The sequence below is a fragment of the Xenopus laevis genome, chromosome 3L, assembly GCF_017654675.1.
Source record: "Xenopus laevis strain J_2021 chromosome 3L, Xenopus_laevis_v10.1, whole genome shotgun sequence".
NCBI classification, from domain to species: Eukaryota; Metazoa; Chordata; class Amphibia; order Anura; family Pipidae; genus Xenopus; species Xenopus laevis.
The window spans coordinates 18647884-18672919 of NC_054375.1; the positions used below are offsets into that span (position 1 = coordinate 18647884).

Below are 25036 nucleotides of genomic sequence, written 5' to 3' on the forward strand. Positions count from 1 at the left end.
AGGGTGTAATATGTGACGTAAAAGAATTTCTACTTGAGAAACTTAGCAAATAATAAGCTGTATGGTATAATTAAGCCTATACATCAAAGCATGGCAGCAATGGCCAAGGCATCAATAACTTTTAACCAAGACAAATGAATTACCAATACCGAGATTTGGATAACTCTCATTTGCCCACCTCCTACATTTTGGTAATTCTTATGGCAACTCTAAATTAGTAATTAGATGGTACTTTATTAAAGAACCAATGTTTGCCCAATGTTCTAGTCTTCTTTGCACAGCAGAAGTCTTGAATCCATTGGTTGTCTTCAGGTTATGGTTGAAGGTGAAATTCATTCATAGACATTGAGTCCATACAGTCCTTCTCGTGGAAGCCTTACCAGTTCCTCCTTATGTTGACAGTAAGAGTACAGAAGGATGGACATCACAAATATCAAACCACTGGGAGTTGATTTTCTTCCGGGGCCATAATCCATTCATAGGCAGAGATGAGTTGTTTTGTCTTTCTCGTTCACTAACCATCTTCCAGTAATATTTGTCTTTAATGAAGAACGTTGTTTGGTAAGAGTATGAGAAATATACGGCATCGATATTCCCTATGGGGTGGTCATTGAGATCCACGGGTGGGAAGATGTCGAAGATGGCTTTGGGGAATTTTTCTACTTTTCGATTTTTATCAACACTGAAAGCAGTAACCTAGAAGGAATGAAAATGGTCAGATATCCCTTATTACAAGGTCATTGAGGTCAAATAAAATTAGCAGTTATACTATTTGATAAATATCGAATATACTTGTACCCTTTTTGGTTTCCATGATCCCAGTTGTTGCTTGCAGGGTATGCATTTTCTGTTATTACACCCCTGGGGCACTCTATGAATAGGTTTAAAGGAATCTAACAAGGAAATGAATTCTGCTGCCTCCTGATGTCTTAACATGCACAGGTGCAAATATGCCTTCCCTGTCACTTGCATCATAACCCTAAAGGTCTGTCCTAATAGCTTTGATATTAAAAGTGTGGCAGTATTGGATATGCTAATATGCATCACGGGTGTCTCAACCTGCTACTGGGCTTGGTTCAGCAATGCCTTTCCAGTACCAGATCTGTTGGTAGGCCACAAAGACCTATGACAACTTGGCTCATGGCCTTATCACTAGGGAGTCCACTAGGGACTGGGCTGGCTGTCAGAATTTCCTAACGCACATTCTCAGTACAGCTTCTTCTACAGCAAGGGGGAGAGTTGGGGACAGACAAGCCTAAAATCCATATGCCATTCCTTGGGTATTTAAAGTACTTACATAATTTCCTCTGAAGAAGTAGATGAAACGCTCCTTCTTGTTGAAAAAAGATGCATCCACTGGACTTGGGACTCCTGGGAATAATTCTGAAATAGGCTGGGGATACTTGACTTTCCTCCAGTCCTCTGTGAATGCCCTGTCTTTGTCAGGGTCATAGCGCCAGACTAGGGTTCCTAGTAAGGACAAGAGCAGAACCACAACACTGCCACATGAGCCAGGAAATAGAAGAAGAGTCATTATTTCTGAAACAATGAGTTACCAATCTCATTCTTGAGTATTTGGTCTAGCAGTGCAAGATTGCTTAATAATCCTCAGCCCTATATTACTTATTTTTTTGTATGTGTAAAACCAGCAGCGCGCCAGCGCATAAACGCTGGAGTGCGTCAACTTAGGTGCCGGCGCATAAACACAGGTGCATGCCAAAATGGACGCTCCCACCAAAACACTTAGGAGCTATGACCTCTAATTTGGGGCGCCTGGCTTCCTATTGGTCCCTGATCTGTCTGTCTTCCTCAACCTGCTCCTGATTGGTTCCTGTCCCCTTAAATACCTTCCTCTTCCTTCTCACATTGCCCAAGCTGGCTTCTGTTTCCACAGTTCCTGCTCAAGTCCCGTTTGCCTGCTTTCCTGTTTATTCGACCCTTGGCCTGTTAAATTCGACCTTGTACCTTCGCTGCCCGGACCGACCACTGCTTGAACTTGACGACGCTTTTGCCTTATCCCTTGGTACTTCGCTTCTCTGTTTCATGAAACCGACCACTGCCTGTAATTGACTACGCCTTTGCCTGATCACTGGATACTTCGCTTTTGGCTAACACGATTGGCTCCTTTGCTGACTCCGCCGCAGAAAGTCCGGGGCCCCAAAATGGCGTCGGTGAAGTTGCCATCCACGGCCTTCCTATCCACTTTCCGTGAGATTTTTGATGCTCCTGGTAGGAAGGTGAATGCCTCGACTCGTCTCTTAAAGATCTCCCAGGGGTCACTCTCCGCAGCCGAGTACGCCATCGATTTCCGTACCATTGCCGCTGAGGTATCCTGGAATAACGAGGCCCTTGTGGCAGCTTTTTGGAACGGTCTCAATGAGTCCCTAAAAGACGAGTTGGCTGCCCGAGATCTTCCTCCGCAGTTTGAAGACCTGGTCTCTTTGGTCATCCGAATTGATGTTCGACTGAAGGAGAGGCTTTCGTCCAAATCACGTGCTCACAGACTGCTCCTCGACTCCAACATTCCAGCTTCTCTGGCTAATTCTCTTCCTGTGCCGGAGGAACCTATGCAGCTGGGGGCTACTGGACCCCCGAGGAGAGGTCTCGTCGTCGTATGGCAGGTCTGTGCCTTTACTGTGGCCTGAAGGGTCATTTTGTCAAAACTTGTCCTAACAAGCCTCAACCTCGGCCGCAGGGAAACTTCAAAGCCTAGGTCGGCCGGTGGAGACCGTCCTGGGCACTGCCGCTTCTTCTCCACCATGAAACTACTCTCGCCTATTGGTTCCCTGTCTTATTAAGCACTCCTCCAAGACCATTCCTTGCCAGGCTTTCATCGACTCCAGTGCTGCTGGGAACTTCATTGACCTCTCTTTTGCCCGAGCCTCTTCCTTGCCCCTTGTTCCTCTTCAAGTGCCTCTGGCGGCTCAAGCAATTGATGGACATCCCGTCTCTCCTGGACTGATAACTCACTCCACTTCTCCTCTGCACTTTCAAGTTGGTCCTTTCCATAAAGAGAAGATTTCGTTTTTTGGCCATCTCCTGCCCTTCCACTCCGGTCATCCTAGGGTTGCCCTGGCTGCAACTGCATAACCCTGCTATTGACTGGTCTGCTGGAGAACTGTCTGCTTGGAATTCCTGCTGTTCTTCCAGTTGTTTGCTCTCTTCTTCTTCTTCTTCTTCTTCTTCTTCTTCTTCTCCAGTCTCCGTTTGTTCCTTATCCACCCTCAAGTCTCTTCCTGCCTGTTATAGAGACTTTTCTGATGTCTTTGAGAAGAAAAGCGCTGAAGTCCTTCCCCCCCATAGACCCTATGACTGTCCCATTGACCTGATCCCTGGAACCCTCCCTCCTAGGGGAAGAACTTACCCTTTATCCATACCTGAAACTCAGGCTATGAAGGACTACATCCAGGACAATTTATCTAGGGGGTTCATCAGGAAGTCTAATTCACCTGCTGGTGCCGGATTTTTCTTCGTTCAGAAGAAGGATGGGGGTCTTCGGTCATGCATTGATTATCGTGGTCTCAACAAGATAACTACCAAAAACAGATATCCTCTCCCTCTCATTCCTGAACTTTTTGATAAGCTCAAGGGCGCCAAAATTTTTTCTAAGTTAGACCTCAGGGGAGCCTACAATCTTATCCGTATAAGGCAAGGAGATGAGTGGAAGACAGCCTTCAACACACGTGACGGCCATTATGAGTACCTGGTCATGCCTTTCGGCCTCTGCTGTCTTTCAAGACTTCATGAACGATATTTTCCGAGACCTCCTCTACTCCTTTGTTGTAATCTATCTGGATGACATTTTGATTTTCTCCCCTTGTGAATCCCTTCATGTTTCTCATCTGAGACAGGTTCTTCAGCGCCTCAGAGAGAATAATTTGTTTGCCAAGATTGACAAATGCGAATTTCATCAGCCTAAGATTTCCTTTCTTGGTTACATCATTTCTGCCTCTGGTTTTGAGATGGATCCAGCAAAAGTCTCTGCGGTCCAGAAATGGGTCCCTCCTTCTAATCTGAAAGCGGTCCAATGGTTCCTGGGCTTCGCCAACTTCTATACGAAGTTCATTAGAAATTTTTCCGGCATCGTCCTTCCCGTCACCGCCCTTACTAGGAAGGGTACAAGGTTTGTCTGGACCCCTGAAGCACAGAGAGCTTTTGATGATCTGAAACAAGCTTTTTCTTCTGCTCCTGTTTCAATTCATCCAGATGTTTCTCGTCCTTTTGTTTTGGAGGTTGATGCTTCTGATTCCGGAGTTGGGGCCATCCTCTCACAACGGTCTGACTTTCATGGCCCGTTACATCCCTGTGCCTTCTTTTCACGGAAATTTTCCTCTGCTGAGAGAAACTATGACGTGGGCAACAGAGAACTTTTGGCAGTTAAATTGGCCCTAGAGGAATGGCGTCATCTACTGGAGGGTTCGGCTGAACCTATCACCATTCTTACGGATCATAAAAATCTTGAATACATCTCTTCTGCCAAGAGACTGAATCCTGCCAAGCACGTTAGGCTCTCTTTTTCTCCAGATTTAATTTCATCATTTCTTTTCGCCCTGGTTCAAAAAACTCCAAGGCTGATGCCCTGTCCAGATCATTTTCGTCGGATGGCATTCCTTCCTCCATTGTCTCTGATCGTGGCGTTCAGTTTGTTTCAAGATTCTGGAGGGCTTTTTGTAAACTTCTGAACATTCATCTGAACTTTTCCACGGCTTACCATCCTCAGAGTAATGGGCAGACTGAAAGGACGAACCAATCTTTGGAGCAGTTTCTCCGATGTTTCATCTCACAAAATCAGGATAACTGGTCTGATCTTCTTCCTTGGGCTGAGTTTGCACATAATAATCTCAAACATAGCTCTTTAAACTGCTCTCCCTTTTTCTGTGTCTATGGTCTCTCTCCCTCAGCTCTTCCTCCAACTGCTGTCAAAGTGGACGTTCCTGCAGCTGACTCCTTGTTTCGGAACTTTCAGAAGATCTGGACAGATGCTCATTCCGCCCTTGCCAAGGCTTCTTCACGCCAGAAGGTGGCTGCCGTTAAACATCGTCGCCCTGCTCCCGGGTTCAAGGTAGCGGACTCTGTCTGGCTCTCTTCTAGGAATATCAAGCTCAAGCAGTCCTGTCCTAAGCTGGGTCCTCGCTTCATCGGTCCTTTTAAAGTCAAGGAAATCATTAATCCGGTGTCTGTGAGGTTGGACCTTCTTCCCAACATGAACATTTCCAGCTCTTTCCACGTTTCATTGCTCAAACCTGTTGTCCAGAACGCATTTTCTTCTCTGGAATCACCTCCTCCTCCTGTATTCCTTAATGCCCATCAGGAATTTGAGGTACAAGATATTATTGATTCTCGTAGGTCCAGAAGAGGAGTCCAGTACCTGGTCCACTGGAGAGGCTTTGGTCCTGAGGAGAGATCATGGGTGAGTGCTGCCAATACCCATGCCCCCCGATTATTGAGGACCTTCCATAGGAGGTTTCCCGACAAGCCCTGGGAGCCCCCGGAGGGGGTCTCCTGAAGGGGGGGCACTGTAACACCGGCAGCGCGCCAGCGCTAAACGCAAATTAGAGGTCATAGCTTCTAAGTGTTTTGGTGGGAGCGTCCATTTTGGCATGTACCGGTGTTTATGCGCCGGCGCCTAAGTTGCTGCGCTGGCGCATAAACACCGGTACATGCCAAAATGGACGCTCCCACCAAAACACTTAGAAGCTATGACCTCTAATTTGGGCACCTGGCTTCCTATTGGTCTCTGATCTGTCTGTCTTCCTCAGCCTGCTCCTGATTGGTTCCTGTCCACTTAAATACCTTCCTCTTCCTTCTCACATTGCCCAAGCTGGCTTCTGTTTCCACAGTTCCTGCTCAAGTCCCGTTTGCCTGCTTTCCTGTTTATTCAACCCTTGGCCTGTTAAATTCGACCTTGTACCTTCGCTGCCCAGACCGACCACTGCTTGAACTTGACGACGCTTTTGCCTTATCCCTTGGTACTTCGCTTCTCTGCTTCCTGAAACCGACCACTGCCTGTAATTGACTACGCCTTTGCCTGATCCCTGGATACTTCGCTTTTGGCTAATAGGCTTGGCTCCTTTGCTGACTCCGCCGCAGAAAGTCCGGGGCCCCAAAAGGGCGTTGGTGAAGACCGGAGCCGTAGAGGAGTTCCAGTTGCCATCTGGCCGCCTAGGACCAGCTGTCCTCCTCGGGATCCCAGGTAACAGATTGTTACAGTATGCTTTAGAGGTCTAATTTGTATGTCTAACCAGAGACATTTGGCCTCATTCATAAGCCTCTGTCAAGGTACTAAAATAGGGTACAAAGCATTTGTTTGCTCTTAAAACTCCTATAATGAAATGCAAATCGTTGTTCAGAGGTGCAAACCTCTGAGGAGCCATGTACATACTGCCTTCTTATGCCAGCCATGAAATACAGGGTTCCCTTGCAATTTCTGCACCTTGCACCATATTTTGTATCTGGCTCAATGTACAGAGGTTAGCCTTTCCAGACCATAGTCCCAGAGCAGGTGCTCCATTCATGGACCCTAAGGACACAGACATTATGATATTATTCACCATAGGAGAACCCATATAAGTGATAAGAGCTGTGGACTTCTCTTTTAGCAAATTGCACTTAACTTTCTGTTCAGGCTTTAATAAATAAAATAAAAAAAAACTGGCATAGACGAATTTGGCACACCAGATGTTTGTTCACATCAACCCTGAGCCTATTGGGGCAAATTTATTTATCTTCAAAGTTGCGCCAGCGTTGGCTTCGCCACACTTCGCCAGATGTAGATTCGCCAGGGCTGCACAAATTCACGAAGATCCGAAGTTGTGCGCAAGTTACCGATCGTTTGCGAAGTTGCGATAGCGATGTTACGATCAGTGGTTCAACGTTACGCTAGTGATGGCAAATTTGTATACGGCGTGCAGTTAAAGTACAATACACATTACACTACACAAGGCCAGGGAACCTTAATAAATGTGTTCTAATGCCCTACACATGTGCCCACAGTATAGTTTAGGTGCCATATGTTATCAAATGTAGGGGGAAGGAGGGCACCGTAAAAAAAATTCGATCTTTTTCAACCTATCACCCTATAAAAGTGTTTTTTTGGGGAAGTAGCAATAGATTAGGTCCACTTCGCGAATTTACGCCAGCACCCGTTAGTAAATTGGCGAAGTGGCAAAATGAAGTTACGCTGGTGAATTTTCGCTAGCGTTAGCCACTTAGCCCTTTAGTAAATTTGCCCCTTTGGGTGAAAGGTGGGATTTGCAATTCTGGAGTCGCCAAAATTGCTCCTCTTGGCTTGCATTAAGAATTAGTCCTCAAGAATGTCCTCAATAGTAGATGATGTAGGCAAAATATACCTTACCTTTGAAAAAGTACTGTGCATCAATGTTCCAAGTCCACACATGAACATAGGCATTAATGTCTTTATCCGGAATACCATTCCAGCCTCCCTTGATAGGGAGTGGGTCCCCAAATCGTGTCCGGTTGCTCTTGTTCTCATACATCCAGTACCAGCTTGTCTTGAAGAAATAAGTATTAAATCGATACACTATGTCTCCACGTGGAGTTCGTTCCCTCCTTATCCAATCAAAAACTGTGCTGAAGCTGCCGTCACAAGCACCTGCAATCAAAAAGCATTCCCCTTTATAGGCGAACATTTTTTTGCTGATCTTTCAGCAGAATTTCAAGATTTTGCATTTGGCAGATACAATTTGTCAGCACAAGGACTTTTCTTAGGGAGTGTGGGTTTTTTCTTGTTGATCAGAGGCAAACACGCCTAACATCACCATGTGTTATGACAAGTGTCACCTAGAGTAGTGTAAAGGAAACCTCCATTGGGCTCCAGAATACTGGATATTAATCATCTGGAGTGATAAATTGCATTTCACCATCTGCTAATGATGGAAAAGTCAGGGTTTGGCAGAGGCTAGGAGAATACCATCTGCCTGAATGCATAATGCCAATGGTAAAGTTTGGTTTAGAAGGAATAATGGTTTCTATGGGCTTCTGGCTATGAGCCCTGATTCCATTGAAAGCAAACATTATGGCTATAGTGTACAATGACATTCTTGACAATTTGGAGCTTCCTCCTTTTTGACAGTTTTGGGAAGACTCTTCCTCTATACACAACCAGGTCCATGCAGAATCAGATTGCTGAGATGGGAATGTAAGATCATGACTGACTTGCTCATAGCCCTGATCCAAACCCAACTGAACCAAATGTTATAACAGGAACTCCAAATGCGAGCCAGGTAGTGCCCTACATCACTAATGCTCTTGTGGCCAAATGGAAGGAAATGTTCCAGGAAAAGTAGGGGCTATTATAGCAGCAAAAGGTGGACCAACTTTATTATAATACCTTTGCTTTGAGAATGTTAATCTCAGTTTATGTTGGACACAAATCTAACTGTTCAGAAAAACGCACCATATTTTTCCTGCACTGCTTTCCTGTCTTCCCAGTCAAGCTCAAAATGGCGCTCCTGAGGTGTATAATTTGGCTGCATGACAGATCCTTCACGATTTATATGGCTCAGTCCAAGGGCATGACCAATCTCATGAACTGCAACCTGCAACAAAGCACGTTAATGATCTTATTATTGGTTCAATCCTGCAGTAGTCAATCACTTTAGCAGGAATCTGGGAGACCTAATCAACAGATATTTTCACACCCCTTCTCTACACAACTAAGATATTCCCTGATAAACAAGAAAATTGACAGTGTAGATATGATTACATTTTTTTTATCATTTTACCCTGGTTAGCTGGAAGATCTCAGAAAACACTTACCTTCAAAAGGCTGATTCCATGCTCACTGGATGGTCCAACAAAATGTTCATCATCATCAAAATGAATATCTCCGAGGTACCAGGCATGAGCAAACTGCTGACCTACCCCATCGAATGCCTGTGAGCAACCAAGGTGCTGTCCTGTAACATGTAATATTTGCAGGTTGAAGATCAATTATGCCATCTTAAATCACAGTTGTCCTTTAGCTGAGAGGTTAAGGGTTGTTGCAGATCTTATATTGATGGACCAGACTGCTGGTCAGTCATGGCAAATTGGTTCTCTTCACATTTGGTCAAGTTGTACAAATATCCAACCATTTGTCCTATTTTTAGACAACTTAACTTCTGGTCCATAGCCCCATTTCTGCTTGTTCCGCCCCTGCGTAGCTGCCACTGAAGGGCCCAAAGCTGCAAAGGCCCAGCCTGCATGCCTATTGGGGTGGTTGTTTCTGTTACTGATGCTTCTGGATCTATAGCAGAGTGACTTCTGCAACAATATCTTTGAGCTAAGGGTGACTTGATCATTCAGTAAATGGGGGTTGAACCCAACCCAAGTCTAAAAAACTTTTGCCCCTTGATGAATTTGAGTGTGCGTCCACAGCAAGCTGACATTGTGGTGTATGGCCCTATAATATTTAGTTTGAACAATACCATCATACTTTCTAAGGTGTTGTGCTGTCTAACCACACCACCTTCCAGTGACATCACTCATATAACCAGATCATGCCTCCTCAACTTTCCTCAACGACCCATTCTGAACAGGTGTAATTGCCATGTCATACAAAAGGGACATTCCTAAGCCCAACACACAGATGTTATGGATGAAAGATCAGACCCTTTAATTACATAGAATTGCTGTACACTGGAAATAATCAGCCCTATGCACCAAAACAATAACTGGATTGAGTTGGTGAATCACCTACCTGTTCCAAAGCCAATACGAATGTCTATATCATCTCCTGTTAGGTCCTCCACAAATTGCAGAGGGACAACCTCACTCCACATACGGAAAGCCAAGGCAAGAATTGCCCTCTGTTGTTGTATGGTCAGCTGCATGCTGTATCCTTCTCCCATCAGCCTCCACTTCAGCGTATTTCTGGAAAACCTCTTAGAATTGCTGTTTCCCATGGTGTCTTTGGCTTCTCGTTTTTGCCTGTATTGTTCAACCATTGTAGAAAGGAAACTTCTCTTTCTACGTTGAGTTTCTTCATCCTGTGAGCTGTTTTGGTGAGAGTTACTGTCTGCGTTCATTAAGCTGAGCGTTGCATTCCTGCGTCTTGATGCAACTTTGAAGTCAGGAACACCGCAGCGTGGCTTGTTCATGGCTATCTTTGTAGCACTGTCCAGGACTCCTGTAGCATTTAGCCCATTTGCCTCCTGGAATTTTTTCAAGGAGTCTACAAAGGATGGGTTTATCTGAGTTTCATTTTCATTTGAATTACTGACTCTATGATGCTCCTCAAATTCTCCTTCTGATATCAGCTGGGAGACATCTTGTGGTGCCTGATCATGTACAGGGAACTCTGTAAATGCTTGCTCCTCCCAATTTACAGGAGCGACCCAGCCATATTTTACAAGGTATTGCTGTGGAAATAAAAGTGAAAGTCAACTTTCATTGTTTTCTTTAACAAAATATAAATTACTATTGAAAATACAAGCATTCATCACCAGATTCTATTGCAGCTGTGCTGTATCTAAATTTGGACAAATGGGTGTCGTAGGACCATTCCACTTGGGTTTATGTTAAGAGACCTTCTATGTGCACAGGCTACAGTAATTATAGAGCTGCCTTGGTACCATATTAAGAGCTTTTAATGTGGTCACAGCAAAATGTGTGAACCCCTAAGAAATTTTGAAGGACTCATCCCTCCTATCTCCAGTACAAATGCCCCCATTTCCCCTAAAGCTACCCAAGCAGCTATGGCTGCTTCCCTGACTTGGCATATGTTAATCAAAAATCCCTACTCTACAATGATTAGCCCCATCAAGGGCAAACTGCTCTGTAGTAAGAATCAGGTATACTATCCATTTAACAATTGATTGCTACCTATATTATAACTACCTGTGCAGCCTCTGGGCTTAGGATTGCACCTGCATGTGGAATGTTTTGCAAATCAAAATCAGAGTGATCTCTGTTATGGAAGATTTTTTCAGAGTCGGTCCATCCTGTGATCAGCATGAGGAAGATTATGGTAGCTGGGACTGGCATCTTCCCTTGGTGACCAAACCCCTCCATTCTTGCCAAATTTGGCCTGTGTTAATGAAAAAAAGCCTTGAAGTTAGTACTTAATGATTGATGATGTTTTGTGATTTTTTTTGACTGATTCCAGTGTTTTGGAGACATTGTGTATCAATCACACCAGTCTCTGCCCTGGTGAAGCTTGCAATCTAAAAGAGCCAATCTTTATATTGGAGGAAACCAGAGAACCCAGAGCATACCCACATACAAACTCCTTGTAGTGCTCAAGTTGGGATCAATCATGGGACTTCAGCACTGCAAGATAATAGTGCTAACCAATGAGCCATCATGCTACACAGTATAAAATAAAAACCTGTGCTGTTTCAGTTCATGCCCCAATCTGCCCTGTCCATGCCCAATTGCGCCAATGATCGGCTTATCATCAGCCATTTTGAAGTTACATGGTTATAAAATAAATTTGGGTTGAAAAAAAGACCAAGGTCAATCAATTTCAACCCCTTCAAACTTAAGCTTGGTCAACAAAATAACCCTTACACTAAGGTAAAATATTAAGGTATCCTCAGACAAACAATATGATGATTTTGCTTATATATATCCAGACCTGTGTACAGGAATGTTCTAGCACTTTGTAGGTTATTCCTTTATTATACACAATATGAATATCTTGCAAATTATATCTTTATAAATGGTGACAAGTGATGTTATCAGATATAAACTGTGTGAATTGATGTTATTTTTGTCACATGACTCACTAAAACTTGAGTATTATCATAAATAAAGTACCCCTTGTTGGAAAATATGAGGGTATTAGAAGTAACCTCGGGGTTCCATGACCTGTATAAAATCACTCGGCCTTCAGCCTCGTGCTTTTAAATGGTCATGGACCTCCTCGGTGACTTATAATATCCTTATATTTCACAATAGGGGGTACTTTATTTACTATATAAACAGTGCTTAGTGATGTCATCGGTTTTAATCAGAGCTTAGTGATATATTTCTCTCAGGTGACTCACTGAAACTTGTGTATTATAATACATAAAAGTACCCCCGTTGCAAAATATGAGGATATTAGAAGTCATCTCAGAGTTTCATGACCTGTATGAGGTCATGGAACTTCTCGGTAACTTACAATATCCTTATACTTTACAAAAGGGGGTACTTTATTCACTATATAATCTGCTGAGTTTTCAAGGTATAGCTAAGCCGAACCTATAAAACTGGGATATTTTATTAGAGTTTGACCCAGTGTGTAGGCTAAACACACTGGGTCAAATGCAGACAATCGTCTCTTTTTAAAATGTTCATCATTTGGACAGCATTTGGCATTCTGTTAAGTCAGGAAATTAAAGTGAGCCTTTCTTTATCTGGAGGCTGATATGACTTGGCTGAACTATGTACTAGCCTGGTACAGAAATAGAAAAGTAGAAGAAGAAAAGCAATTTATCTTCTTTTTTAAAACATTTGGATAAAACAGATATAAAGCCCTAATTTAAATCTGCGATAAACACATTTTGGGCTTGGATCCAAATAAATAAATAATAAAATTCTCTGACATCTGTATCCAAGTCTAAATTTAAACTGGAGATAATATAAAAAATTAAAACTGAAGCTCAGTATAAATCTCTCTTTTTTAACTTTTTTATTTCAAAAAACATGTAAACAAACAAAAAATACAGAAATAGACTTAAAAAAAGAAAAATAAATGAAATAGGGAAAGAAAAAAGGTCAGTATTAATCTGTATAATAAAAATGTACTTATAAGTAGTTAGGATCCTTTAAGAATAATACTTCCAGTAGCCCTACCCTAGTTCCTCGGTGTGGCCCACTTTGTGTTGAGGCAGCTGGTGGTAGACAACATTAAAGATGGATGTATTTAATAAGGTAGACTGTCTTTACAATACTGGTTGTGGACATTCGTCTGCCAACAATTTCTAGTGGAAATGAAGGTGAGAAGCCACCAAAACAGTGTACTTAGATAATATGGAAGGCTAGACCTTTCTGAAAGGCAGGAAGAGTTTGTGATTGGTAGTGATAGGAAAATGGCTGAATATAAACAAAAACATGTTGTTGGTGCTAATGCCTTGTCCTTTTCAGAGAGGTCTTTGCTGTGGTTTAAAGAAGCCTAAGATTCATTGCACCTCCATTCTCACCAATATTTTATCAATATTTCCAGTGGTTCTTTTCAAAACTTCAATTGAATACTGACACATACTCAACTTCTTATGGGAATAAGGCTCTCTTCTTGTTTTAATTAAAGTAGATGCAGTTACTTTGCCTGGCCAATGACTTCCATCTGCCTGACCACCAGTGCATCTGCCTTTGTGATAGGATCATACACACTTCTGCAGGCCAAGGCGTTTGCCTATATTTGGGAGGAACCCTAAATATTCATGGAACTGTGAAATATTGATATATCTGTCAATTTGGCTTCAGCCTGACCAAATGTTGAACTTCAAAAGGGTACTTCAACTGAAAAGGGTCCCACAGCCATTGCACTGTGATCAATTCTATCAAGAGCCAATTAACCTTCAAAAGAAAATGTGTACAAGTGACTGGTGGTCCCATTGGCAGTTTGCTATGTGTTCTGACACACCCGTGTCTGGGCAGAAGAACATCACCAGCATTGAAATTTATATTGCTGCGTATGCAACTGGATTGCTTGGACAGGGGAGTGATGAAGCCGTAAATCCCGCCAAAACAAAATCCTGACAAAAAACATTTCTGGATCGGGGATGGCACTGCTCTGCACATAAACAAAAATCGACCTTACAAACACTCTCTCAGAGCATGCAACAAATCATTCTCTATAACTGCTATAAACAAATCATGAGCAGGAATTCCTGATAACTGCAGTTTCCTCTGACTGATATTCTGTGCCCTCTGAAATATGTCCAATTAAATCTCTCTTTGATGACACTGCCTCCATTAGTTCTGAGTCAGTACGCTGAGAAATAGCAGCTGAGCTCAATGACTGTTGCAGGCTAAAAAGAACAAATATATATATGAGGTGTCTGAGAAATTGATACTTCTAAGAAACAAAGCTGCCTAGAAGCTAATAGCCACTGTAACAATTGTGCTGCCAGAAAACAAAGGGTGTAGATAAGACAATATGTATCTGTATGATGCTATAATTGCCTTGCTCTAAAACACTGGCTGCCCAAGGTGGAATTTACATTCTGGAACTAGGGTTGCCACCTGGCCGGTATTTTACCAGCCTAGCCGGTAAAGATGATGGTTGATCCCAAAGTTATTAATAGGGAAAAAAGATAAATATATAGGAAGGCCTGTATTTTTTTTCAGAAAAGGTGGCAACCCTATCTGGAACCCATGGCCCTTGCATAGAACAGCAACTTGAAGGTTACCTATATAGTTAATATATAGTTAATACAGAATTATACCTTCATGTTCTTCGATAGGTGCATGTGCAGGACTGATGAGCCATCTGCACATGGGCAGGGCGATGGGGGCAGGCAGAGGATTGGTTGCACCGGACCTAAATACAGCATGTGGTTGCCTAAACTATGCTCAATATGGTGCAAGTTGGAGAGAAGGAGCCATGGCATTAAACAGCAAGGAAAGGTACAATCACTGGCAGGGTCAGACTGGGCTGACGGGACCCCAGGAAAAAACCTGGTTGGCCCCAGTGAACCTGGTCAGATCCACGCCAGGAACTGCAGGCACTCCCCTCACTCCTGTCATCACAGCGGCAAAAGGTAAAAAGGTACATGGGGAGGGAAGTTGGAGGAGCTGGGGCAAGGGGACTGGGGGAGGGGGTTCTGAGGACACCCTAGTCTTACACTGATCACTGGGTGGTGCCAAGTTGTTAGGCACACCTGAGTAATTCTAGTGGCTTGCATTCCAGGGCTGATGCTCCACTTCATCCACAAATCGGCATAGTGCATGTGCTAGCCCAGGGCATCATAGAGGAATCTTGAAGATTATGGAGGCATTTTTGGAAGAAGAGGAGCACCAATCTGAGTTCTGAAGTGACTTAAATCACTGGGGGGGGATGTCTACCAACCAGTCATTCTACATTTACTTGAACTTTAATGCATGCCTTCAGGAGATATTACTTCCAGTGCTCCTTTTGTGTGTTGCTCCTACATAAACAACTAATTTAATGTAATTAGCAACTAACTGATCTAATTAAGCAACTAATAAATAACTTTATTTTGGTTTACATTTTGCTCAAGCAAAATGTTAACCCAGTTGGCAGGCTGCTACTTTGCAAGGTATGGTGCATACTATTTAACAGGCAGCCACAATTACTCTGTAGTTCTGGGCAAAAAAGTTGAATTGTGAATTTTTTTATATACTGGACTTATTGCACCAGACTAAAGTTGAAGTGTTTCAATAGCAGCAATAATCCAGAACTTCACACTTGCCACGGGGGTTACCATCTTGGAAAGTGTCTGCGACACTCATATGCTCAGTGGGCTTTGATCAGCCATTGAGAAGCTAAGCTTAGGGGTTGTCACAAATGATCAAGCAGAAAATGAGGTTTGTCTGTAATATAAGCTGATGCTACAGGGCTGATTATAAAATCCTGATGCTAGTTGCACTGGTGCAGTGAATCAGCAGAAAAGAAGATGGGGAGCTATTGGGGCATATTTGGAGATACAGATCTTCCCTGCTAAAGGGCTGTGGTTGCCTTGGGATGGTACAGAAGCACAAAACATAATGTACAACATTTCTAGCTACTTCCTTAGTTAGGCTTTACTTCTCCTTTAAGTACCCATACTGTTAAATATTATAAAACCTAAACTGAACTGACGTTAACCAGAATACACGTGGTTTATGCCCTGCCATGACTTTATGTCTGTCTTTAGAAAGCTGATGAATGTCCCTCCTCCATTTCTTCTTTCAAAAGAACAACATGATTAATGAACAGTTACACGCAGATTAATAGCTGGGCTCCCTTAGGGCTAGTCCACACGGGGAGATATCGACGCGTTTGCGGTCGCGGCGACAAAGCGCCGCGACCGGCGCAGGTGACAGTTTTGTATGGGCGCCTATGTAAAAACGCCTGTGCTAACCACACGAGGCGATGCGCTTTTCAACAGTCGCCTGAAAATGCCTCGCCAGGCTTTTTCAGGCGACTGTTGAAAAGCGCATTGCCTCGTGTGGTTAGCACAGGCGTTTTTACATAGGCGCCCATACAAAACTGTCGCCTGCGCCGGTCGCGGCGCTTTGTCGCCGCGACCGCAAACGCGTCGCTATCTCCCCGTGTGGACTAGCCCTTATGTTTATTAGAGAGCACTTAGTGATGGAAGTGGAGCTGACAAGGTGAATAAGAGGACTAATGGAAACATAAACAGAAGCTTGTAATGGTCTGGTGCAGAATTACCTTTGGGTAAATGACCTATGCCAGATCACTGTCCCTCTTTCTCTCAACCATCACATGGCAGAACATTGATGGTAAAGGATAAAAATAAAAGGGTAGACGTATGATTGCTGGCTCTTATAGTTACTGCTCGTGAACTTCAATTGTGTAAGCATCAAAGCAATACTTATTAAGATGCTTACTCTTTGGATGAATCTGGAGGGGCATGTTTATCAGGTCCAGACTGAGAATTAAAATAGGCCCTGGCATTTCAGGTACACAGAGGCCCAATCAGTCCACACAGAGGCCCAATCAGTCCACACAGAGGCCCAAACAGCCTCTAACTAAAAGTTAGTACTAAATACTAACTTTTTATGCCAGCTTATAGCAGCCCCTCTGGCATTTGCCAGAACTCACAGATTGCCAGTCCTGGCCTGGTTTTAGTACTTCAGCTCTCTAACCTAAAGTTACTAAATGGCTTCTTGCCACCCCTGCTGTTCTTCCTTGAATGTGAAACAGAACCAGCCCTTTGCACATGGAGTTAGTATGGGAGATTTATTGACTTGGTGTAATACAGATTTTGGGTGCATCCCTGTAATATTTCATTCTGCTGCAGTTGAATCTCCTGCTTTCTGAGATTAAATTTGTTATGCCAATCTCCAAATTGTACAGATTGTAGTGAACACTGTTTCACTTCCCATTTAAAGTTAACAGATTTCTTTGCCTTGTAATCAACAGGTTGCCCAATCCTCCATACGTTTACCTATACAGAGATGATATATATATCAACAACATTACATAGAAGACTGTCCTGCACTCTCCATGTGGTATGGGAGTACCAAAGTACCCAGAGGAAACCCATGCACACATAGAGAGAACAAACACACTCTAGAACATGTGCACACACACACAAACACACATATTACCCATGGTGGAATACAAACCCAGCACTTTTCATCATTATGTTTACTCTAATAACCTGATCCAATTTATTTAATTATTTATTCAATAAACTAGTAAAGGTATAGCATATTTTAGAAGGATATATTTTACAGTATATCAATTCCGCTTGTGTATTATATAGTAAATGATGTACCACTTTTATAAAATATAAGGATATTGTAAATCACAGAGGAGTTCCATGACATCTAAAAGCACAATGCTAAAGGCTGAGTGCTTTTATAAAGGTCATGGAACTCTGGGGTGACTTAATTATAATGCAAAAGTTTGTGAGTCACATGACAGCAATTATATCACTAAACACCAATTATAATTGATGACATCACTAAGCACGGTTTATAAGGAAATAATTTACAGGCTATTCATGGTTCTTGTGAATTATACACACATACAAAATACTTAAAGGGGTTGTCCACCTTTTAGTTAACTTTTAGTATGATGTAGAGAGTGATATTCTGAGACAATTTGCAGTTGGTCTTCATTTTTATATTTTGTGTTTTTTAATTATTTTTTTTTAATTACTTTTTGTTCAGCAGATCTCCAGTTTGTGATTTCAGCAATCACGTTTCTATGGTGCGAATTACCCTAGCAGCCATGCATTGATTTGAATAAGAGACTGGAATAGGAATAGGAGAGAGGCCTGAATAGAAAGGCAATAAAAAGTAGCAATGAAAATAAATTTGTAGCCTTGGTTTTTAGATGGGTCAGTAAAGCCAAATAATTAAAAAAAACTATAAAAAAAATAAATAATGAAAACCATTTGAAAAGTTGACTAGCATTGGCCATTCTATAACATACAAAAAGTTAACTTAAAGGTGAACCACCCATTAAACAAGCAAGGGTTACTGAATAAAAGCTGTTTATCTATATTTTATAGAAGATAAAACATTCAGCTCATACATGAAAAACTGTTATTACTCTGCAGTAGTCAATAACTCTTCAAGAAGGACCGCTTCTTGTTTACTTCAACGTTAATATTGCCTGTCCTGCCGTGGGAAAGTTTGGCAGCTTAATCCCATGAAAAGTATTACTCATTCTAGATAAGACCCCAGATAACAGCACTTTAAACAAACCAGAGTAGCTACTGCAGGGAAATACCCAAGTGGCCTCTCTCTCTCTCTTTTCCGATAGCAACAGGAGAGTTTAGAAGATGTTTTGCACGTACTTCTGAGAAACGTAATTCATCAATTTCCACCACCTGAAAACACATTTGATTCATCTGCAGGGTATGGCAGATAGAGCGCTTTGATTATAGTTAGGTGTCAATTTTGGTTTATAGTAGATGATTACTTTTAATGATTTATCGGCTCACTTTTGGCTGGTTTCTAGTAAACTTAAGATGTCCAGCTATTTACAATTTCAAGGGAGATCTACACCATTTTGTGTATCCAAGCTAGAATAGCGCCTTAATGAACAACACCCCATCCTCCAGAACTTCAGCCGACTTACATTTGGAGGAATTCCATCTGGAATGATGACAAAATAAAAAATGGGAAAATAAAATTCTGATCCAGTATATGAGGGGATATGTTGCAAAAGTTATTTTGTTGAACGGATATGGGACCTGTTATCCAGAATGCTGGGGACATGGGATTTTCCAGATAATGGATCTTTTCTTTAATTTGGATCTTCATTCCTTAAGTCTACTAGAAATATTAAGTCTACTGTAAACATTAAAAAACTCAAATTGTCTGGTTTTGCCTCCAATAAGGATTCATTATATCTTAGTTTGGATCAAGTACAAGGCACCAGAGATAAAAAAACATTTTTTACAAATTTGGATTATTTGGATAAAATAGAGTCTATGGCAGACGGCCTTTCCATAATTCGGGCTTTCTGCATAACGTGTTTCTGGATATTGGCTCCCACACCTGTACTAGGGTAAACTTTAAACACGGCCACGTGTTTATCCTGCAAGGTGTTCTGGGAAGTATTTCACATGAAATTACTACTGCATTTACCCTGCCGTGACGTCAGGGTAAATGCAGTAGTAATTTCATGTGAAATACTTACCAGAACACCTTGCAGGATAAATATACTTTCATATATACATACAAGAACTCATGAGAAGTTGAATACAGTGCCAATTTCATTCATCTCAGAACACATGGCACGATCAATATGGGGCCAGTTCCATATATAATGTCTCTCCTGACACGTAATTGTATACATTTCTTGAACAAAAACACATGGCAGAATAAAGTACTAACTTTATATAATACCATTTAATTGCTGTCAGAAATGTATTGGGTTTGGTTTCAAGAGGCTTATCCTTCTCAAGCCTTCTCAAAGACTACATAATTTAGGCTATAATACTCATAGGGGATTTTACGAAAAACTCAGGAGCCTTGGTAGTTCTAATGAACATCAGTAGACACTAGGCACTTATTCATAGACCTTTTCAACGTAAAAGTCGAAAAAAAGGCTTTATAAGATTTATGTGGTACTGCTAAAGGTGGAGATGGCAACTATGATGGTTAATCTCAAGGTGGTGTGATGAAGATGGTCAGATGAAAGCTATTGTAGCTTCAGAAGAAGCAAGATCATGGAATTGGCTCCTTTTTGTTGACTTTGTGTCTACAAGGAATATACTGTAATCTTTTATATTTGCAGGACTTGCAGTAAGGAAGAGGAAGGAGATCTTAGAAGAAAGATATAGAATCCTTGAGAGCCATGTTTGCAATCAAGTGGGACCCTTATCTGAAACCACTCTTCTATGACCTCAAGGCAACTTCAAAACAGCTCTAGCTGGATTCAGAAAGTGACCTCTGCAACTTAATTTTTGCATTATGTTCTATGTAGAAACGTGGCTTATTGAGAAAGCTGTCATCTACCTTATCAGTAGTGTTGCATTCTGGGTTGATTGAAGGGCTTTAGTAAGACTATGGTGACCATGCACAGTATAACTTTAGAGTTATCATACTAAAGAAGCATAGGCAAATTAAATTTGAGTTCGGAAAGAAAGAGTGATTTGTGTCATATATATATATAGTAGGTCGGAAGTAAGGTCAAAATCAGCCAAACTGCCCTAACAGATCTTGACATGTGTGGCTACCTTAATTTGTATGTTTCAAACCCCATCAGGCCCTTATTAAAACTAAAGTGGAGAATGAATAATCTGCAGAATATGTCAGTGCTATATAAATATAACAGATAGTAGTATTGTAGATAAGATGGCATGCAATTCAAACAACGTAACATCTGTCGATAAATCTGTAGATAAATGAAACTCTGTAAAAAAACCTTTTCGAATTATATCAGCGGTGCTTGAATTTTAGCTTTAAGGATCCATCTAGAGCACAGGGATGAATTTAGCTGCTTGGGAAGCTAATAAAAGAAGCTACTTTATCTCCCAGAGATATAGCTGCTACTTATGCTTTCCAAGTAATTTCAAGATAAAACTGCTATTACCTTACTAAACAAAAATGTGTTACTAGGGGGCAGCCTTAAATAGTAGATAACTTCTAAAAATGTTACAATTGCAATATAGGGGATATATTTTTACATATATATTTGTATTCTAAATTTAAAGGGATTCTGTCATAATTTTTATGGTGTCGTTTTTATTTCTAAATTACACTGTTTACACAGCAAATAATTCTATTGTAAATATTGTGCTAATTTTATACATCCCACAACACTTAGCAGGATAGATATGGTACCAATTGTGTATATGATGCCTCCAGGATACATGGTAGGGTAAATATAGTGCCACGTTCATGCATAATACTGTGGAACACATGAAAAATAAAATTCAGTAAATAGAAGAGTTCAGAATAGAGTTCCGCAACAACGATTTATTTTTTAAAAACAAACAAGCCTATGATTAAGGGCAGAAACGCCTCAGGTGACACACTCTGTGTGCTGTTTTAACGTGGATAAATAATTGTTTTTAAACCATAAATCGATGCTGAGGAACGCCAATGTATTCCAGCACCCGATATCTGTGACCAAGGACCATGCCATTTGAATTTCACAAATGAGCGGTGAGTCGGACGGGTGATTATTTATGTTCGCAAATGAAAAAAAGTGCCAGTTTCATGTATAACACCTCCACCCCATCTGTTGGGATGGGTTGGCATGGCTTAGATTCCTGAAGCCTTACCTGCCCAGGCAGACAACTAATTCAATCATTACTGCTGCATGCTTGGTTAAATGAAAGAAGTTTATACGACTAAAGGCAAAGCTTATGGTTATCAGACTGCAAAGGGCAGGTGAAACTGTGTACTTGAAATGCCAGGGTTTCTTTGGAATCCCAGTCTGGACCCGTTGGAAGCCATGTATGTCCAGACTTGGTCAGGTATCACTGGAACTTGTTAGAGTTCAGTATCAGATCACTTTACAATCCAACTGGGCGGACATTCTATCATACATTTGCACTGTAAGGTGGTCTGATATTACCTCTAACAAGTTTCAAAGATTACCAGTAATATGTGACCAAGTCTGGGCATACATTGGGTCCAGACTAGGATTCCAAACAGGCCCTGTCATTTTAAGTACACAGAGGCCCAAACAGCCCCCACCAGCCCAATAATTAATGACTGTCTATGGCATGTTACAGCAGCTCCTCTGGTCCACTCTGTACCTGGCATCACATTTCTTGCCTGTATGGAAGGTTTATTATTTTACTACACTGCAGCATGCTTCAAACATACAGTAGTTGTAGTCCTGCAACCGGGCAAGCCATGGTTGAGCAGCAGGTTTTACACACACAGAGAAGTCAACTAAACCCAAAAGTGTGATCGTTACTTTGGTATAGTTGGATTTACTCTACATTATACACATTGCTGTGAGCATATAAATAGTAGACATATCTAACATTTAACAAATCTTTCTTTTTTTTCAATAAAGGCTTTAGAATTCTGATGCTGCAAAGCCAGAGTGACCACGGGTACAGTGAGTACATCTCGTGACCACGGGAAGAACCAGGACTTTGATCTGAAGAAGGTTAAATGCTTAGCCCCACAGAAACTATTCAGAGAATAATTTAAGGTCATTTTCCCAAATCTGAAACCGTGTCCCTGTATCTAAGGTCAGATTCAATGAAACAGGAATTTTCACTCTAATAACCAACAGGTATTGTAATGCAAACATTGCCCCTGTCATTATATTACCCCCTTTATAATAATGGATCAAGGGTTTTAAAGGGCTTTTGGTGTGTACATCTTAATAGTCGTATGTACTTTTGTGTTAATGTAAGACAAGGTGCAAAGTTTGTTCTGCTCTGGTAACTGTTAGCAACCGATTAAATATACCCTTTAAAACAGCAGATTGAAAACATTCTTCCCTGATTGCTTGGTACAGGTTTTTATCATTAATATTATTATTTATATAGCGCTGACACAGTGCTTTACAGAATTTATACATCTTCCCCAGTGGAGCTTACAAACTAAGGTCCATATGACACATACAACAGGGCCAGTTTTATCTTAAACTAATGAACCTGTCTGTATGTATATGGATTTTAGGAGGAAACCGGAATACCCAGAGCAAACCCACACAATAACGAGTAGGGATGTCGCGGACTGTTCGCCGGCGAACTTGTTCGCGCGAACATCGACCGTTCGCGTCCGCCGAATGTTCGCGAACGTAACGCAACGTTCGCCAATTTGGGTTCGCCTTAGCTGGCGCTTTTTTTTGCCATTTCTCCCCCAGACCAGCAGATACATGGCAGCCAATCAGGAAGCTCTCCCTCCTGGACCACCCCCACACCCCCTGGACCACTCCCCTTCCATATATAAACTGAAGCCCTGCAGCGTTTTTTCATTCTGCCTGTGTGTGCTTGGAAGAGCTAGTGTAGGGAGAGCTGTTAGTGATTTGAGGGACAGTTGATAGTAACTTTGCTGGCTAGTAATCTACTTGATACTGCTCTGTATTGTAGGGACAGAACTCTGCAGGGATTTGAGGGACATTTTAGGTTAGGTAGCTTTGCTGGCTAGTAATCTACCTTCTACTGCAGTGCTCTGTATGTAGCTGCTGTGGGCAGCTGTCTGTCCTGCTGCTCATCTCTCATCTGCATCTGTTCTTCAAACCACTGCCACCTAGCTGTGGGAGCTTTTTCACATTCTGTCTAAATATCAATAATAATACCGTCTCCAGAAACACCACCTGAGTGACGTAGTGTGATTTCTGCCCTTTACAGCGCTGTGTCAACAATGGATTTTTTAGAAACATATTTGCCCTTGATCCCCCTCTGGCATGCCACTGTCCAGGTCGTTGCACCCTTTAAACAACTTTAAAATCATTTTTCTGGCCAGAAATGTCTTTTCTAGCTTTTAAAATTCGCCTTCCCATTGAAGTCTATGGGGTTCGCAACGTTTGCGAACCGTTCGCATTTTTGTCCGGATGTTCGCGAACATGTTCGCGAACATTTTTTCCGACGTTCGCTACATCCCTAATAACGAGGAGAACACAAAACTCCTTGCACATAGTGCCCAAGCTTCAAGGTAGAAGTGCTTACCACTGAGCCGCATTAAAGTGATCTATAGATTGATGTCAGTATTAATTATCCTTTTCTGCATTGCTGGTTCAGTCTCTTAAAACAATGTATCAGAAATCAACCTTGCCTTCACAAATATCAACGGGATTCTGCTACTTTATTCTTAAAGTTGCAACCAGCAGTGCTGAGTATAACAAATGGTTAAACACTGTTATTGCACTCAATACAATCTGAGATTGAAAATGAGTATATATTGGGAAGATGCTTAAGGGTCAGGGTACACAGGCAGATTAGTCGCCCGAAGAGGATAAGATTTGTCGCTGGGCAATTAATATCCTCTAATCTGCCTGTGTGTCCTGACCCTAAAATGTAATATGCTTTCACTGGGCTGCTTTTTATTTTTGTGTTTATATCTTACAATATGTAATAACTAATAATAAGTAATAACTAAATAAATACCAAAACAACACAATAATGAAATGATATAGATACTTTCTTCTTCTTCTTTCATTTTTATTATTTCTGGTTTTGAGTTATTTATCTTTTAATTCAGTTGCTCTCTGTTTGCTATCTGTTTGCTATTTCAACAATCTGGTTGCTAGGGTCCAAATTACCCTAGCAACCATAAAACACTGGAATATGAATAGGAGAGGAACTGAATAGAAAGACGGATATTAAAAGGTAGCAATAAAAATACTTTTGTAGCTTTACAGAGCATTTGTTTTTAGATGGGGTCAGTTACTCCCATTTGAAACCTGGAAAAATCTGCAGAAAAAGGCAAATAATTTAAAAACTAGAAAAAATAAATAATGAAGACAAAGTTTCTTAGAATTGACCATTTTACAACATACTAAAAATTAACTGAAATGTGAACCACCCCTTTAAGAATATTTATACATTTAAAAAGCCCAGGTAGGTTTATGCAGCTTAGTCCCCATCAAGTCCAGCGTACTGTCTTATTATTACAGAAAAAAAAGGAAATCAGTTCAAAATGAAGAATTGTTTGATCCAACAGAACTCTACGAGAAACAGAATTGCCCTATTTCAGACCTTTATGAACAATGGGATTCTTTATAATATATAATAGATATAATTGTGCAAAAATTGTGTTTTTCACTGTATCATTTACAAAATGTTGAAATTATCCCTGGCTGATAGGTGCCTACGTTGCCAGTGGGGCACTGTACCAAAGGCTGGGTGACCAATGAATCAAACAGCTGGGTTCTTACCTTATGTGCTGCTCCAGTTGCAGGGGTTCCGTTGGGTCTGGAGATGATGGTCAAGGGGCTAAACAGCTCTGTGTATGGAGTGGTTGCTGGTCTGCTGGAAAATGAGGA

The 25036-nt window shown here is 41.5% G+C and overlaps 1 protein-coding gene across 1 annotated transcript; it reads right to left on the reverse strand.

Moving 5' to 3' along the window:
* Positions 1-214: 214 nt before the first annotated feature.
* LOC108710768 (matrix metalloproteinase-21-like) lies at positions 215-25036 on the reverse strand. The gene is made up of 8 exons (XM_018251929.2): positions 24929-25036; positions 10840-11029; positions 9701-10361; positions 8779-8918; positions 8417-8558; positions 7355-7612; positions 1298-1470; positions 215-696 (listed from the first exon to the last, which is right to left on the reverse strand). Exons 2-8 carry the CDS (start codon positions 11011-11013, stop codon positions 391-393), a joined length of 1854 nt encoding a protein of 617 aa, XP_018107418.1. The 5' UTR covers positions 11014-11029; positions 24929-25036; the 3' UTR covers positions 215-390.